A 16,104-nucleotide genomic window follows, 5' to 3' on the forward strand; every position below is an offset into this window, starting at 1 on the left:
TTACCAACATAGGACTCAAACGCTAATGAGCAAGACTGTGAACTGTTTAAAGCTTGACTATTTATGCCTGTAACCTTCGAATCGACAAGGCGTGTATTAAGTTTCAACTTTGCACAAAATTCTTTTGTTATAAAATGAGAAGTACTTCCATTATCTAGTAAAATTCTAGCAGCATGAGGATGACCATTGTTATCAAGGACCTTTACTAAAGCTGTAGAAAGTAAAACAGTTGAAGGAGTAAAAAGTGGTACATTTAATTTTTTCGCTGATAAAGCTACATTTTCTATGTTAGCAGGATTATTAGTTTCATGCGAATGTAATAATGTATTGTGCCTTTTGGCGCAATAATTGCATTTTGGAAATCTACATTTAAATTCTGGATGACCAGTTGTGCGTAGGCAAACTTTGCAGACCTTTAAGTCTTTAACCTTTTGAATACGAGTTTCAACTGGCAGTGCCCGAAAGGATTCACAATTATACAAATAGTGATCTTTTTTGCAAAAAGGACATGATCTAGGTTTACTAGTTGATGCTACAATAAAACTTTTAGGTTTATTACTGTTTAATGAATGTTTACTATTATCTTGCTTTGTAGCATCTAAGGTTTCTAAAACATTAGCTCTATTTGAAAGGAATTTTAAAAATGTTTCCAAAGTAGGAGAATCTTTTAATTTATTCCTATGTGTCTCCCATTCTCTTTTAGTCACACTATCTAAATTTCCGGTTGTTATGTGAATTATTAAAATGTCCCAATGTTGAACAGCATGACCTAAATTCGCTAAAGCTCTTAAGTTTTTATTAATAGTGTCAACTAAATTACGCAAACCCACACTCGATTCCTTTTGAATGGAATCCAATTTAAAAAGCGCATTTAAATGATGATTTTCAAGAAGGCGTTTATTGTCATATCGATCGCATAGAATTTTCCATGCTGATTGGTAATTATCACCGCAAAAATCCAACCCTGAAATCGATGACGCAGCATTGCCTTTAAGTGATGCACGTAAGTAATGAAATTTACTAATTGGTTCAATAGTATCATCATTATGGATTAACGAACTAAAAGTATCTCTAAAGCCGAGCCAGTATTGATATTCGCCATTAAAGTATGGTAAATCTATTTTAGGAAGTTTTACAACCTTACGTTTGTGTGGATCTGAAGCATCAGAATGTACCATCGCCGATGATTCGAGTGGTTCCTTACGATGACTTGTTAATAAAGCCCTTCCCGCAGCCACAAGCGAATAGTATAACGTCTCAAATGTTTGACGTTCTTGGTACTCGTCTTCGGGCGATTCGGAAAGTTCTTCTAATTCACTCTGAAAATTGTCAAAGTCATCATATAATTTCTCAATTCTATCTAATCGCAACTGAATTTCAATTTCATTTTGAATTAAATCGGCGTTTTCATTTTCTTTTAAAGAATTTAAAAAGTTTCCAAAATTCGTAACCTTTCCTTTAATGGTGGCTCGCCTTTTAATTAAATTTTTCAGTTGCCTATCGGTCATCTTGTATTGTACTGTAAAAGTATTTTAATTAAACGTAAGAAAAAAGCAATAGCAATTTTGTAAAAAAAAAATGCCTGTTTTAATAAAGTTAAAATTTTAATATAATCCTTCAACAAATATTCGATAATTACTAAGCGCACTGAGCAGTATAAAAAACAACATTCAATATTTATTAATGCCGATTGCGGAAAATAAGAAATAAGCAGTGAATCAGTGCATATATGGATTGCGGGCCGTTAAGCCTCGCGACAAGTGAAAATGAAATAGCTATTCTTTAAAAAGAATGTCTGGCGCACCTCGCACCGCGCAGCGGTGAAGTCAGCGGAATGGAATAGTGAATGTCTATCGCGAAGGATTACCTTACTTCATGTAAAAAGCCGTGATAAATTATTATGCCTAAATTACACAGTGAAGTAAGTATTTAATGTATGAAAATAATGAAAAGCAATAGGTATGCAAATATGCTTAAAAAATATATATATAAATAATTAGGTACATAAGCACATTACTTCACGTGATAAGCTGTAATAATGTAATTATTTAAATTACGCTTTAAATTGCACTATGAAAATAAAGTACCTACCTAGGTTATAAGCAAAAATGCCTTAGAAAAAATCAATAAGTATTAGTTACAATACTTCATTTCACGTAAAAGCTGTAAGAATATAATTATTACGCTTAAATGTACTATGAAATAGGCATAATGTTTAAATCCCATTAAATAAGGAAAAATAATAATAACTACCTACAATATTTGTTTTATTTCACGTAAACAGCTGTAATAGTATTCTATTATTATTTATTACGCTAAATGTACTATGAAAATAAAATATAGTTAATTAAACATTAAAATAACTGCATTAATACTTTATTTCACGTGGTGAGCTATAATAAATTTATTATTACGCTAGGAACACTATGAAAATAAAGTATAACGTATGAGTATAATTAAATAGGTAGTAACTTCATAGAAAGATTATAAACGTTATAATAACTACATTAATACTTTACTTCATGTGATGAGCTACAACAAATTAATTATTACGCTAAAATGCACTATGAAAATAAAGTATTATGTATATAAGATTAATAATAAAAAGATAGTATGGGACTACTTGCAACATGCTAAGAAAATATGTAAGAACTGCATCGATACTCGTAACTACCTACTTTGTTTTACGTGACGCGGTAAAGATATGCCTATTTAACTATCTATTATGAGTAAATTGAACTATAAAATTAGCGTCGGTAATGCATGAACGAATATATAAGTAGTATCTATGCAAGCTTTAAAAAATATATATATATTTAGACCTATATGACTGCGCAGAGATGATACTTGTTAAATAAAATGAATGACGTAAATGTAAAATGAAAAAGCAATAATAGACTAGTGATAAATGGATGAAGAAGGATGGAACAATCTCACGTATGTGTCCGTTGCACTGAATCGCCAATTTCTCATCACCAGATTTCACTTTGTGTACACAATCTTCCAGACCGTTCCAAGCAAGGGTTCCTTTGTTAGCTCGATGGACCATATGTTGGGGTCAGCGCCTTGTGTCTTCGGGTGAGAAGGAGATCTGACCGTGGTATGTTGTTGATAATAATTTAAGCCAGCGTAAACTGTATTAATATCAAGTTTATTTAATATTAGATTGTACAAGTAAAACGCGACAATTTGATCGGTCGTTCAATGCGCAGTGCCGTGTCGTGCGTCGCGCAGGTCTTGGTTCCTCGTCCCGCGCCCCGCGCTCCGCTCGCCCGTATGCGCAGGCGCAGCCAGTAATTGTCGTGAACATCTTTATTATAAATTTAAAATGTTCAAAAAAGCATCGCCAATATTTACTGAAGTGTGAACACCACCGTGATAGATGCAAGAAGCCCTAGTGAGGAAATGTGGCCAAAGAGTGGAATGTGCATGATAACAATGACGTCAAATTGATTAGGGTTCGTTAGGAAAATTTATTTTACTTTTGTTTGACTAGTTATGACTGCGGTATTAGCCGATGTATAGTTACATTTGCTCACTATAAAAGGCCAATCAGTGTGCCTAGTGGGAGTTTTCAATATTTTTCATACTGATACTATCACGTTGACGTAAACGCAAATTTATATGGAATTGAAACAGTTGTGCAGTAGTGCCAGTAGATGGCGCTGTTTCAATTCCTTAGAAATTCGCGGCGGAAATGCGTTTACGTTAGGTACGTGACAGTAACAGTATCAAACTACCACTAGGCCCTCAGATCTGAAAAAGCGCATCGTAGCGTAGTTAGGTAGTTACTATTAAATTATTATTGACCTTTAAATGAAAATGGATATGGATAAAGATAATAGATATGAAAATGTTAAATACAATTTAATAAAACTAAAAGAAGTAGTAAAAACTAAAAAGTAAAGAAAACAAAAACCAAACCAATTTTTTTTTGTCTGTCAGTCCGTTTTTTTTTTATTTAAAGAGTATGTAGCATTATGCTGAGTTGGGGCCCTTTACTGGGTTATGCCACACATCGCAGGATATTGTCCTGACGATTAATATAACAAATTGTGTTGTGCATAATTCTTTAATAAAACTTTTTTTCTTTCTTTCTTCTTGCTAATCTCTGAAACTCACTTCTAGTTTCTACTTTAAATAAAGACGAAGTGATTAAACTGTTGTTCAAAAAAAGCAAATCGAATTTTATGACAATAAAGTTAGATTATTAAAAAATCAGGAAATTCAAATTTTTTTTACACAACTCGCACTTTTTTGTTAATTTTACTATCAATCTATCTCTTTATCCAAAGTTATCAGTACATCTGGTATTTTTAAAATTAAAACCAACAATCATTAGAAAAAATCTTAAGATAATAATAATATAATCGACGTAATTTGTTGTTTGAATTTAAAAATAATACCTATGCCTGTATCTACGAGTACCTACGTAGTACTTTAACTTAGTCAAAATAGTTAGTTTCTCTAAGCTTATGTTTTCCAATGAAGTCGATACTCAGGTACTTACAGTACGATGCAAATTTTATGACGTTTCGGAACATCGAGCTTATTTCAGAGATTATATTTTCTTATGGGGTTTTCGTCGGATTGTACTGTCACAATTTGGTAGTGTATATTTTGCTGCAAGATTTATATTTAAGAAATTAAATATCACGTGTCTCAAACGGTGAAGGAAAAACATGGTGAGGAAACTTGCATACCAGAGAATTCTCTTACGTGCCAGCGTGGTGGACTATTTAGCCTTTTTTTTGCTTCGCTGGGAAATGCATTTACGCATCCCATCCGAAAGGGTATGTGGGACTCGCCGAGACTTCGGAATACCTACTAAAACCCAGCAGATCTGGCTGCGTCTTTCGGTGACATTACAGGATCATTAGCATATTCTACTGTGATGTCCCAACGTTTTCACCATGCGTCACCGCCAATCTTTTTCCGCCCTAAATTAAAGTGGGAGTAGGTGAGCACATCGGCGCCTACTACTTCCGAACCTGCGTAAGGGGAGCATCGGCAGCTTCTTCCCTCACTCTCTTCAGCCTCTTTGGGACCCATGACAGCCTTACAGAACGACGACATCTCTGTCCAGCACGTTTCGCTGCCGATCATGGCGTCAACGTCCGGCAACGAGACGGGTCCACCGACAGTGGACGCTAATTTGTATCTCTACGGGCTCCAGACTGCACATTCGACAAGTGTGTGATGCGCCGTGGTTTCTGTAGCCCCGCACTGATGGTACACCGGAGTCATTTCTCGTCTCGCTGTCTGGTGCAGTTACTTACCAAAACAGCCATGTCGGAGACTATTTGGCCTAACCCGAGTCTCGAGAGTTCGAGTCTCCTCTTAGAATGCTCCATCGAGCTCAGCCGTGACCCGAATATGGGTGGAAAATGATGACGATGATGAATGATATTTTAAAACAATATTTGTCATGTGTACGTTGAAGAGAAAGTAGAGCCGATTACTTCCTTGAATATTTGTCATTGAGTAAGTAAACTTTATAGTAAACCCTACTCTTAATGTCACGGGAATTTAAATAAAACAATTTGTATTTACTTTTAGTTTATTTATTGTGAAAAGAACAATCGTCGCAAAACATTACATCTCTCTCGTTCCCATAATACCGTGACCACGGTTTTGCAGACCTGATCAATTTTACAATCGTCGTCACAATATGGCCACCTGTTGTCGCTCTGTTTAGAGAAGAAGGCTGAATACATGGCCAAGAGGAACGGTTTATGGGTCACCATGCCTTTGACCAATTCGTCCATAGATCGAGCCGATATATCAGAGAGACCGAAAGTTTTCTTAACGTCGTACAATTTGAACCATCGGGGACGTCTTTGTGGACTGAGATTTGCTTCCGTGAGATTGTATATGTAGTTCGCAATATTCAGTGGTTCCTGTAAAAGTAAACATATATTAGAAGAGGGTAGTTTGAAAAAAATCACTTCGCCGTCCGCTTATTTAAATCTCATACTGCGAGAGTTATGCCACTAACAGCTGCCTCATTTGTCCAGTGGTTATATAGCTTCGGCTCAAAAGGTCTCGGTTCCATTAAACCAACATTGAGTTTTTCTGTCTTTACGCCAAGAGATAACTAAATAATTTTGTCTACATATCGCTCTATTTCATCCCATCATCGTTGTCGCCCAAATTACAGAAAAGGCAACATTTATGCTGCTCCTTTCGTTGAGATGAAAGAAAGAATGGAATGAACATTGATCTACTATTAAAAAGTGGATGCACAATCAGCGACCAAAAAACGTCCCCACTCAATGAGTGCCAAACACAACTTCCTGGCACTCAATTTAAGTAGTCGCATTTACAAATTCAACCTTAAACTCAATCCTTAAGGTTGAGTTTGCTCTGAATTTGGGATTTTATCGAATATTGGACTACATTTAAAGGCCTTTACGTATAATTTTCTTTACCCATAATTCTAAAACTATCAAAGCAAAATTGGCCAGTTTTTAAGTGAAATTTTCTACAGATTGTGCGTCCTTTTTTTATTGGTACGAAGAATAAAATCTCGGCGCACATTCTTTAGGCTTGCCAACTTGGAAGGTTGATTGGGATACCCATGTGCCTCTATAATTGCTAAAGGTTCCACCCACAAAATATCTCAATGACATATTGTCGACCACTAGCGCCGAACCGGAAATATCGCTCTTTCGATGCGATGGGACGAAAGAGACAGCAATATTTCCAACTTGGCCGCCATTGGTGGTGGGTGGTGTGTCGTGGGTCGCATGTTAGGTCAACGCCTCATGTCCATGTAGTGGGCCATTAAAAATGCGTAAACATAAAACTTACGAAAGTGTGCGGATCGAAGCTAGCGATCTTGTAATTGAGGTTGTAGTGCGTGTAGGAGGTAGCGCTGCCCGCGCCCCACGCCACGGACACTGGCGCTCCGGCGTCGTTATAGAATATCTTGAATTCGTCCGAATGTGTGTGTCCGTTGAACTCGGCGGCTATCGTTGCGGAGAATCTGAAATATTTACTTCATGTTGTAAATCTAAGAAAGGGTAACTAGGGAAAATGTGCTACGTCGAAAGCACAGAATAGAATATAGAATTTGGATAGTGAAAGTAGAGACTGATATCGTCTGGTAAGCTTAAAAAATTTTGAAGGGCATTCCTAAAGTTATAGTGCAAATATATCTGAAGTGAAGTCTTTTTATGGGAGGGTAAAGCGACTGGTAACGTAACGCGTTACAGCGCCACTCTCACGCATACGGCAGCAGATTTAAGTTAACACTTCTGTCGAGCGTCCCGAAATGAACACGTTTTTTTATATATGTATTGTTTTCGCTCTTGTTTTCATTCATGCGTTTTTTAGATTTTTTTAAGTTTCAGTAGCCAAGCTCGATTTATTGTTTAGGTTAATAATTGAATATTTTATAAATGAAAAAATTACAACCCGGTCTACACTCACAGTGTCGCATGCCACCACTGTCAAAGTGTGGGTGTCAATTCGTTCGCAAACCTTTTGAAGCGAACAAAATCTCAAGCAAGTAATGCTAAACAACCGTAGTAAAACCGTTTAATTTATCAGTAACAGAAGTTTTATCAATAAATACCTATTAACTATCCTGTTATACTCTCGAGTCCACGAGTGTGTCAGATCTGCTATCCCGGGAGGCATGTGCGCCAATATATGCACTCTTTCTCCAGCTAACTCTGCTTTAGACAACTCATCCACCAACCAATCCAAATGCTGCTTGGAATCTAACGGATCATAGACAAGCCACCTGAAATAAATAATTTATTGTTTACTAGCGAACCCGTCAAGCTTCGCTTTGACGTATGTGCAATTCTTCCCTATCCCTACCTTACCACTACCCTACCCCTACCCTACCCTACCCCTACCCTTAAGATCTATAATTGACTCTTAAACGTTTGTATGGCAAATAGAAAAGGGTTATTTTTATGGTTTCCCCGGCAATTATTCTAATTTTTCTCACCTTTTAAACCTTCCCTATACCTCCACGCACATTTCAAGACCAAGATAAGATAAATCCGTTTAGCTGTTCTCGAGTTTTAGCGAGACTAACGAACAGCAATTCATTTTTATATATATAGATTTGTTATGTTCAACAATAGATTTACGAGCCTTGTTCAACAGATATCACGGAAATGGCAATACTTATGAAAAAAGTGTAGATATATTTTTTTGTGGAAAATTGGATGATCTACAATTTTTGTCAAAACTATTTTTGCTGTAAATTTCACCGTTTAGGTGAAAAATGCGAAAAAGATATTTTTGCAAACTTTCACCATCAATAAAAAATTTTGCACAAGGGTGATTGATGGGGACTTTTCACAATTCATTTATAATGGTACTCTGAACATTCATACCTACCAATTTATAGCTCTACGTGAATTTTTATAACCTTCAAAGTCTTATTTGACTGGATTATAAGCCTTTTGATCTTACCAGGCGTTATTAGCATTCTGGCAAGACTGTTTGTGTGAACTATTTAATTAAAACAATATTTGTTGTGCGTAAAGGAATAAAAGAAAAGTTATAATTATATGAATAGCAAATACATACCAATTGTATTTGTAAGCAACGTTGGTGTTGATTGAAATGACGCGTAAGCCGGGTCTGATTAGCATGGAGAAAGCACCCATTTTGCGGATAGATGCCTTCGCTTCCTCGGTCAAGTAAAAGTCCCACTTCGTGGCTAAGCTCTCGTAAAGCCAAGTTGTGTTCAATTTGTCACCTTTGACAGTAATTGGTGCGAATCTGTAATGAAATTTAAATTCTTAATTATTATTTCTTCCTATTTTCCGAATTTCGATTTTTAGTGACAAAATTTCATGATTGGAGTCTAATAATAATTTGAACCGAACTCGTAAACTAAAGCATGACAATATCGGGTTCTTTATTCAAGTAAAAGAAATTCATCATTAAAATTACTTGAATTAAGACATGGAAAAGGCTATATCCTCGAAGTATTTCTGCGTGATCGAATCTGAATAGAGGAGATCCGCAAAAGAAGTATAGTCACCGACATAGCTCAGCGAGTCGTGAAGCCGAAGAAGCATTGGGTGGGGCACATAGTATGAAGAGCCGATGAACGTTAGGGTCCCAAGGTGCTGGAATGCAACCCCGGACTGGGAAGCATTGTTATGTGGACGCTAATATGAAGCGAATAGTTGCAACGAACCGTGGTGTTTGAAGTTTTACAAGAGGCCTATGTCCACAGTAAGGGACGCCAATTGTCTGATAATTATGATGATGACTTGAATAAATACTAATTTAGACAAACGTAAACGAAACATAGTAAGAGTTTCTAAAAAATATACGAAATCTTCGAAATCCAAGTTTAAAACTTACTGATTTGTAGGTTGAGATTCATGGTTACCAATGGTGGGTATAATTTGAACACCCTTCTTGAACTGTTGCCTCATTGAGTCGACCACGTAACCGTTTACTTCGTTTATCAAGTCGTAAGTCGTCTCCCAGACGTGGTGGTCGATGCTGTCTCCCATGTAGTAAACGACCTCTGCATTCTGGAAACGAAATCTTTAGCTATAATAAAAGTTATTTTGAAGTAGGTACATATTTTATTATTGTTTTCAAGATTTTTTTTTCGAAAAATCTTTTAAATATTATGACCGTTTCCCTTCAATTAGTTGGAAAGTCTTTGGGGATCGAACCCTCTCGGTTCATTACCTTGTATAACCTATAACGTAATAGGTATATAATTTCCTATATGTAATAATCCTAATAGGTAAACACTAATGCTTAGCTGGAAACAGACTTGATAATAAACAGAGATACTTTCTTAATTCTCACCTACAATGTCCCTATTCACTGTTGGTCTTGAGTTACTCGTTGTACTTTTAGGAATGTTGAAGATAGCAAATCAGGACCAAGTACCTATGTAGACCTTTGTACGAGTCCCAGGACTAGACAAGAGAGCAGTCTATAGATTCAGCGTTCTGGTAGGGTGCCCCGTAGAAACCTTCAGAAGTATTGGTAAATAAGCTTGTGTACCAAGTAAGCTCGCTTCCATCTTAGACTGCATCGTCACTTAACGTCAGGTGAGATCGCAGTCAAAAACTTACTTATCATAGAATAAAAAAAATCCCAAGCTAGGCTCCAAGGCCGCAGATTTTAGAGGAAGCAATAGACGCAAAATGAAGATTGTAATCAGGAATTAGCGCATAAATCAGAATGTCACAATGTGGTTATCAAAAAAATATTTTTATTATTGAGATTGTGTGATGTGATTGGGGTTATTAGCAACACTCACAGCACACAATCACAACACTGACCTTGAAACTTAATTACATTACATACACTGACTAGGGGGCATAAAAGTGATGCTTTTATTATACATAGATTTACCGAACATTTAAATATTGTCTCATACATACTTGATGGTCGGATGATATTCTTTTGATAACATCGTCGTAAGCCCAAACCGGAGTATCACAATTCCTGTAATCACCCCAAAATCCTGCCGGCGATGTGTCTCTTGCTCTTCTTGTTATTATCTTTCTATATTTTATCTCCTCCACAATATCCAAATTGAGGGAGTTATCTCCATTTGTTATATCTTCAGTAAAATATTCTTCTACGTCATAATCCAAGCTCGAGGTTAACGGGCGTGATATTTGTCCTTTCCTACAGCAAGTTGGCTCGTTGCAATCTGCTACTCCGTTAGGTTCGTAAAGAGGGTCTAAATGTGCATCTGTGATTAATGCTATAGTGAGCGGTGTAGGCTTTGAGTTGGGAACCTTAAAATTCAGCAAAAATCTATTGATTACAATGTCCTTATGTTACTAATAACAACTACGCTTATTAGATAGTGATGTGTGTACTTATTGTCTGAATATATTATTTTATCTTCTTAATATATAAATGCAAAAGGTCGAAAACCGCTTCACGAACAAAAATTTGGCAGAGAGACGTCCGCTAAGAACGGATTTTGCGATAGGGCCGGATTAAAGAGGTCTAAAGGCGGACGAAGTTGCTGGCGACCGCTAGTTTATGTATATTACCAATGGCATGCATTTTCTACCCCAAAAACTAATTCAGTGGCGCGCACTTTTGCAGATACAAAAAATACACTGCCTACACTGACAACTCATTAGGAACCTAGCATTGAAGAATTTTCCATTTTGTACAATTTGTGTGCCTACCCTAGTTAAAAACTTTAAGCACGCTACTGAGTTACAATCCTACTGTACCACCTAGCCAACATAAATACAACTTACCTTGATATCTGCAGGGTTCGGACGTTCTGGCAAGTTGACTGTCCACTCAAACCTTGGATCCTGAATAACACAGTAGTCTGGGTCGTCGCTTTTTTGTAAAACTAACGCACAAAACGTTCGCGGAGAAGCTTCTGGTATTGTTTTGATTATATGCGTAAATATTGGCTGCAAGGAAGAAGTGTTAAATTATTTTGAGTTTCGGTTTTGCGTTTTCAGCATGACGAATTAGAATTAATTCGTGCGTTTATCCAATAGATCCCAGTAGTACGAGAACCGGCTTGAGAAATTTACTTCTCATCTAAAAAATCGAAAAAGTCCAGAAGTACTTGTTCACTGTGACTGTTTCAATATTTTTGATGTGAAGTATATATACCGTTATTAGTTATTTAGTCGTCTAATATCACAAATGAAAGCTTATTTTATGCTTAATTTAACTGTATTAGATTGCCTTTGATCTAGTTCATGATTTCCTGCATTTTGAATGAAAAATGTGTCTGGCCACAATTTAACTAGGCAACCTATTTGCGCCTCGCTGTGAATATTGTATATCTATCATCGATTTATCACTAATAAATAGCAGATGTAGGTACCTACCTATATATTTTCAATTCCGTTTGACTTATATTTTTTAATATTAGCGCGGCAATAGTCTATAGTCTATGGAAGAGCCTATGGTCATTGGGATCCCAAGGTACTCATATTAATATAAGTTAAGGCGATCTTAGAGGTTAAAAAAACTTCACAAACTTCGATGTCAGACGTAGCATATACTCACGACATTTAATTCAAGAATACCGCGACAAGATTCAGGTCTCAAAATGTCCAAAGATGTGCACATCGCCTCCGTGGCGTCTATGATCGTGTCATCAGTGGCTCCCTCGCGAATCATGTCAAAGAACGCCGCCATCCCGCTTCGACATATCAGGCATGTGAGACTCTAAAAAAATATTTTTTTAAATTCGTGATTAATAACATAAAAAGCATGTGTCAGCTCCGACGTATGAAAGGAGTTTACTCTTTCAGATCGACTGTCTAAATAGGTGTATGTTGCCCCGCAGCATATACTATGTACGTGTAAAATACCGTATACCAATACAATACCTACGCCTGATTAGTGAAAGGTGCGCAACTGACGAGCAGCAGGTCGCGGTGACGCGCCACCAATAGCACCATATGCACGCTGCTGGCGGCATCGCACGGTGAAAGGTGCGCAAAATGGGTTACGCACAAAAAATATATGAAAAATCGATTCTCAAGGAGTAAACTCCAAAATTGATAATTTTGAAGGTCATGAAAATATTAATTACACTCTCGATCAAATCATATATTACATATACTCTTTCATTTGAGACCCCACTCGAGCATATTTCCACATTCGGTTTTTCTTCCCCACTTTCAACCCCCAGAAGTTGAGAACACTCGCGCATAAGACACCTTTCATAAAAAAAAACTAAATTGAAGTCACTTCATCCGTTCGGGAGCTAGGGTACCACAGACAGATATACAGACACGTCAAATTTATAACACCCCTCTTTTTGCGTCGGGGGTTAAAAATTAAATCGAATACAGGTCGCAATATTGCGGTTAAGTTCATTTATCTTGAAAAAATACTCGTAAATTAATTTATACTCTTATTTGCATTCCTCAGGTCCTAGAAAAGTTAATTTATAAGGTTGTTTCAACGTTTGAAGGTACCGATTATATATATCGGCTCTGCTATTTTTTGGAAATTGACATGTCCTTTGACCGGACATTATGACAGTCATTTCAATAGTCATCCAGAGATGACTCTCTCAGAGATGACTCTGGATAACCTTAGTACCAGGCTCAACGATCTCAGCAGAGTTTCTTAACGTGTAGGCCTAAAAATGAACATAAGCAAGACGAAGATCATGGCTAATGCTCATGTCCGGCTCCACCCAGTTATTATTTTTGAGGACTCTGCGCTCGAAATTGTAGACGAATATATATACCTAGGACACACAGTCCAGTTAGGTAGGTACCAATTTCGAGAAAGAGGTGAATCGCCGAATGCAGCTCGGCTGGGCAGCGTTCGGAAAACTCCGCGACATCTTTTCGTCCGAAATTCCTCAGTGCTTGAAGCTGTCTTCGATCAGTGCGTGTTGCCAGTTTTGACCTACGGATCCGGGACTTGGTCGCTGACTATGGGCCTTATTAGAAGGCTCAATGTCACTCAGCGGGAGATGGAGCGAGCTATGTTGAAGTTTCTTGCGTGGCTTAATCAGAAATGAGGAGATCCGCAGACGAACCAAAGTCACTGACATAGGCCTGCTCTTCGAACTATGTGGCAGGGCAGGCCACATAGTTCGAAGAGCAGAAGGACGTTGGCGTCCCAATGTGCTGGAATGGCGACCCCGGACCGGAAAGAGCAGTGTTGGTCGCCCCTCCACTAGGTGGACCGAGGATATCAAGCGGGTCGCAGGGAGCCGCTGGATACTGGCGGCTTGAGACCGATGTGCTTGGAGGTCCATGCAAGAGGCCTATGCCCAGCAGTGGACGTCTATCGGCTGATAAGGTAGGTTGAATAGTCATATATCTGCAAATTATGACGTCAAATATGCATTTTTTAAGTCTGTTTGAAGACAAAATGTAGATAAATATCTTAAACCACAACCGATAATGCAACTGTTAACGAACTGCATTAAGTATCTACTTATCTGTCATAACACCAAGCTTACTAAATAAAGACTTGATAGATTATATCAATTATATAGGTTATTAAACTAACAAATCAATAAAACAATAGCTAATCAATCTATTAGGATTAACTACCTCCTACTAATGACCGTGATTTATAAAAACTGAAAGTTTGGCAGTCCATGCTCTAGAGCAGAGGTTCGCAAACTTTTTTTTCTCATAGACCATTTTCAAATATAATTCGGGTGGACCCCCTGCTAAATTTCTAAGTTAATTAATTCATTGATTGTACTGTGAGTGGATGACAAAAATTAAAATTGTCCAATGTCCAGGCAAAGAGTTATTTCAGCCTACTTTAATTTTTGATATCTACTCACAGCACAAGCAAGCAATCAATTCAACAATTATTTTATTTAGAGAACTCCCCATTCGGTATGATAGATTCGTGGACCCCCACTTACGAATCGTGAATCCCCATTTTTATGTCACGTCAACGTAGACCCCCGCTGAGTCTTTCGTAGACCCCTGAGTATCCCACCTGGACCACTTTGGGAAGCGATGCTCAAGAGACCCTAATGCCCAAAATGACATGGATTAAAATTTAAAAATTTGCCTATGTTCTGCTCTAAATTTCTATATCAGAATTCATCAAAATCGGTACAGCGCAAAGGTAACAGACAGACTTACTTTTGTATTTATAATATTAGAATGGATGGATGTTAAGATACGACAAAACTACCTTCTAGTCTAAAAAATCAGCTACTACTTACTTCTCTACCTCTAGGGTTCTGTCTTTGAACAGCATTTGTCGCTGATCTGTAGATTTTGAACACATCTTGTAGAGTCCTCGCGTCTTCTTGCGAACCTTCATTTTTTGCGACCCTCAGAAATAGTTTATGCAGCTCATCTAAAAAGTAAGCAAAATAAATATCTTTTATACAAATGTATTTTTCGTTTATCTTCTTACATTTTCCGTTTTATTACGTCTTCTCATTTATGTTTCAATAAAAATCTTAATAAAAAAGAAGCTCACTGGTTAGAGCGGTCGGACTCATCACGGAGAGGTGGTGGTTCAATCCCTAACCCGTTGGTATATTGTCGTACCTACCCACTCCTAACGCAGTCTTTCCCGACTAGTTAGAGGGGAATGGAATCATATTTAAAAAAATATATATAAATGACAAATATTCTTTTTAATAAAAAAAAATAGTTAGAATGTATACCTATTTATTCTTAATATTGAAATTTATAACGTATAGAAATATTAGTAGTGAGAAAGGTTCGATAAGTGTTGCTAAAAGTACGAAAAGCCCCAAAAACTAATAAGATCGGAAGAAAAATATGGGTAAGCACGAAGCAGCATAAAAGAATTCATTATTTTTTAATAATGAAGAGAAACTACTTGGGCATCTTTAGATATTCAAGCAACAATAATATTAATGATCAACGTAAAATATTTTTAACAAGATGTTATTAATAATACATTTAAAAAGTAATAACAACTTACCTGAAGATATTAATCGCGTAGCAACACTTGAGCCTAATATCAACAAGGCGGCAAATACCACTTTCATCTTGACTTTGCGACGAACTATTACAACCGATAACAAGATACCATGCCTTATATACCAACTTGTAAATCACAAGTACTCTTGAGAATTCAAAAAGAAATCTAATCAAATACAGTTCAGCAATTCATTGTTTCGCACACTACTGAGGCTTGTCAACTAAATAGTGACTACAAAAATTAATGCCTACTGTTGTATATAATTTTTATCTTAACCGATAAACTATGATCAATCATCTTCTGATCAAACTTAGATAATAATCATATAAATGACGAATGGTAAAAACATAGACTCAAATTGAGAACCTTCCTCTTTTTGTAGTCGGTTAAAAAATTAAATGCTACACTGAGTGACCAGTGAACATTTAGGTACTAAGAATTTATTAGAGTGCAATATAATAATGTTTTTTTTACATTATTATGGCGAGTTGGTCTGCAATTATGCCTGATAGTGAGCGATGATAGTGAAACGCGCTCGTCTAGAAAACGCCTATTCTCTCTCGACTTGAAGATACCCTTGTTGTACGTGATAGGGAAAACGGAAACTAAATTCGTTCGTAACACTCCCGATTATCTGCGCGAGCTGGGAAGGTGTAGCGATGCCCCACGCGAACGACTTCATACCCGCGCAGTCCTTCCCCCCGTCGC

The 16,104-nt window shown here is 37.0% G+C and overlaps 2 protein-coding genes across 2 annotated transcripts in view; both read right to left on the reverse strand.

The window, feature by feature from the left end:
• The window catches only part of LOC112048972 (sphingomyelin phosphodiesterase-like), a 14,163-nt gene extending 9,057 nt beyond the window's left edge, over positions 1–5,106 (reverse strand). The window contains exon 1 of the mRNA XM_052884808.1: positions 4,923–5,106. Within this exon, the coding sequence (XP_052740768.1) occupies positions 4,923–5,106 (184 nt within the window). The remainder of the gene's footprint in view (positions 1–4,922) is intronic.
• Positions 5,107–5,542: 436 nt separating this feature from the next.
• On the reverse strand, positions 5,543–15,463 carry LOC112048965 (sphingomyelin phosphodiesterase 1). Its single transcript, XM_024086676.2, has 10 exons — positions 15,397–15,463; positions 14,660–14,796; positions 12,007–12,168; positions 11,232–11,396; positions 10,389–10,751; positions 9,343–9,518; positions 8,554–8,748; positions 7,580–7,750; positions 6,814–6,988; positions 5,543–5,900 (listed from the first exon to the last, which is right to left on the reverse strand). The coding sequence occupies exons 1-10, from the start codon at positions 15,461–15,463 to the stop codon at positions 5,565–5,567; spliced, it is 1,947 nt and encodes a 648-aa protein (XP_023942444.2). The 3' UTR covers positions 5,543–5,564.
• Between the last annotated feature and the right edge of the window lie 641 nt (positions 15,464–16,104).

The sequence above is a fragment of the Bicyclus anynana genome, chromosome 12 (genome assembly GCF_947172395.1).
Source record: "Bicyclus anynana chromosome 12, ilBicAnyn1.1, whole genome shotgun sequence".
NCBI classification, from domain to species: Eukaryota; Metazoa; Arthropoda; class Insecta; order Lepidoptera; family Nymphalidae; genus Bicyclus; species Bicyclus anynana.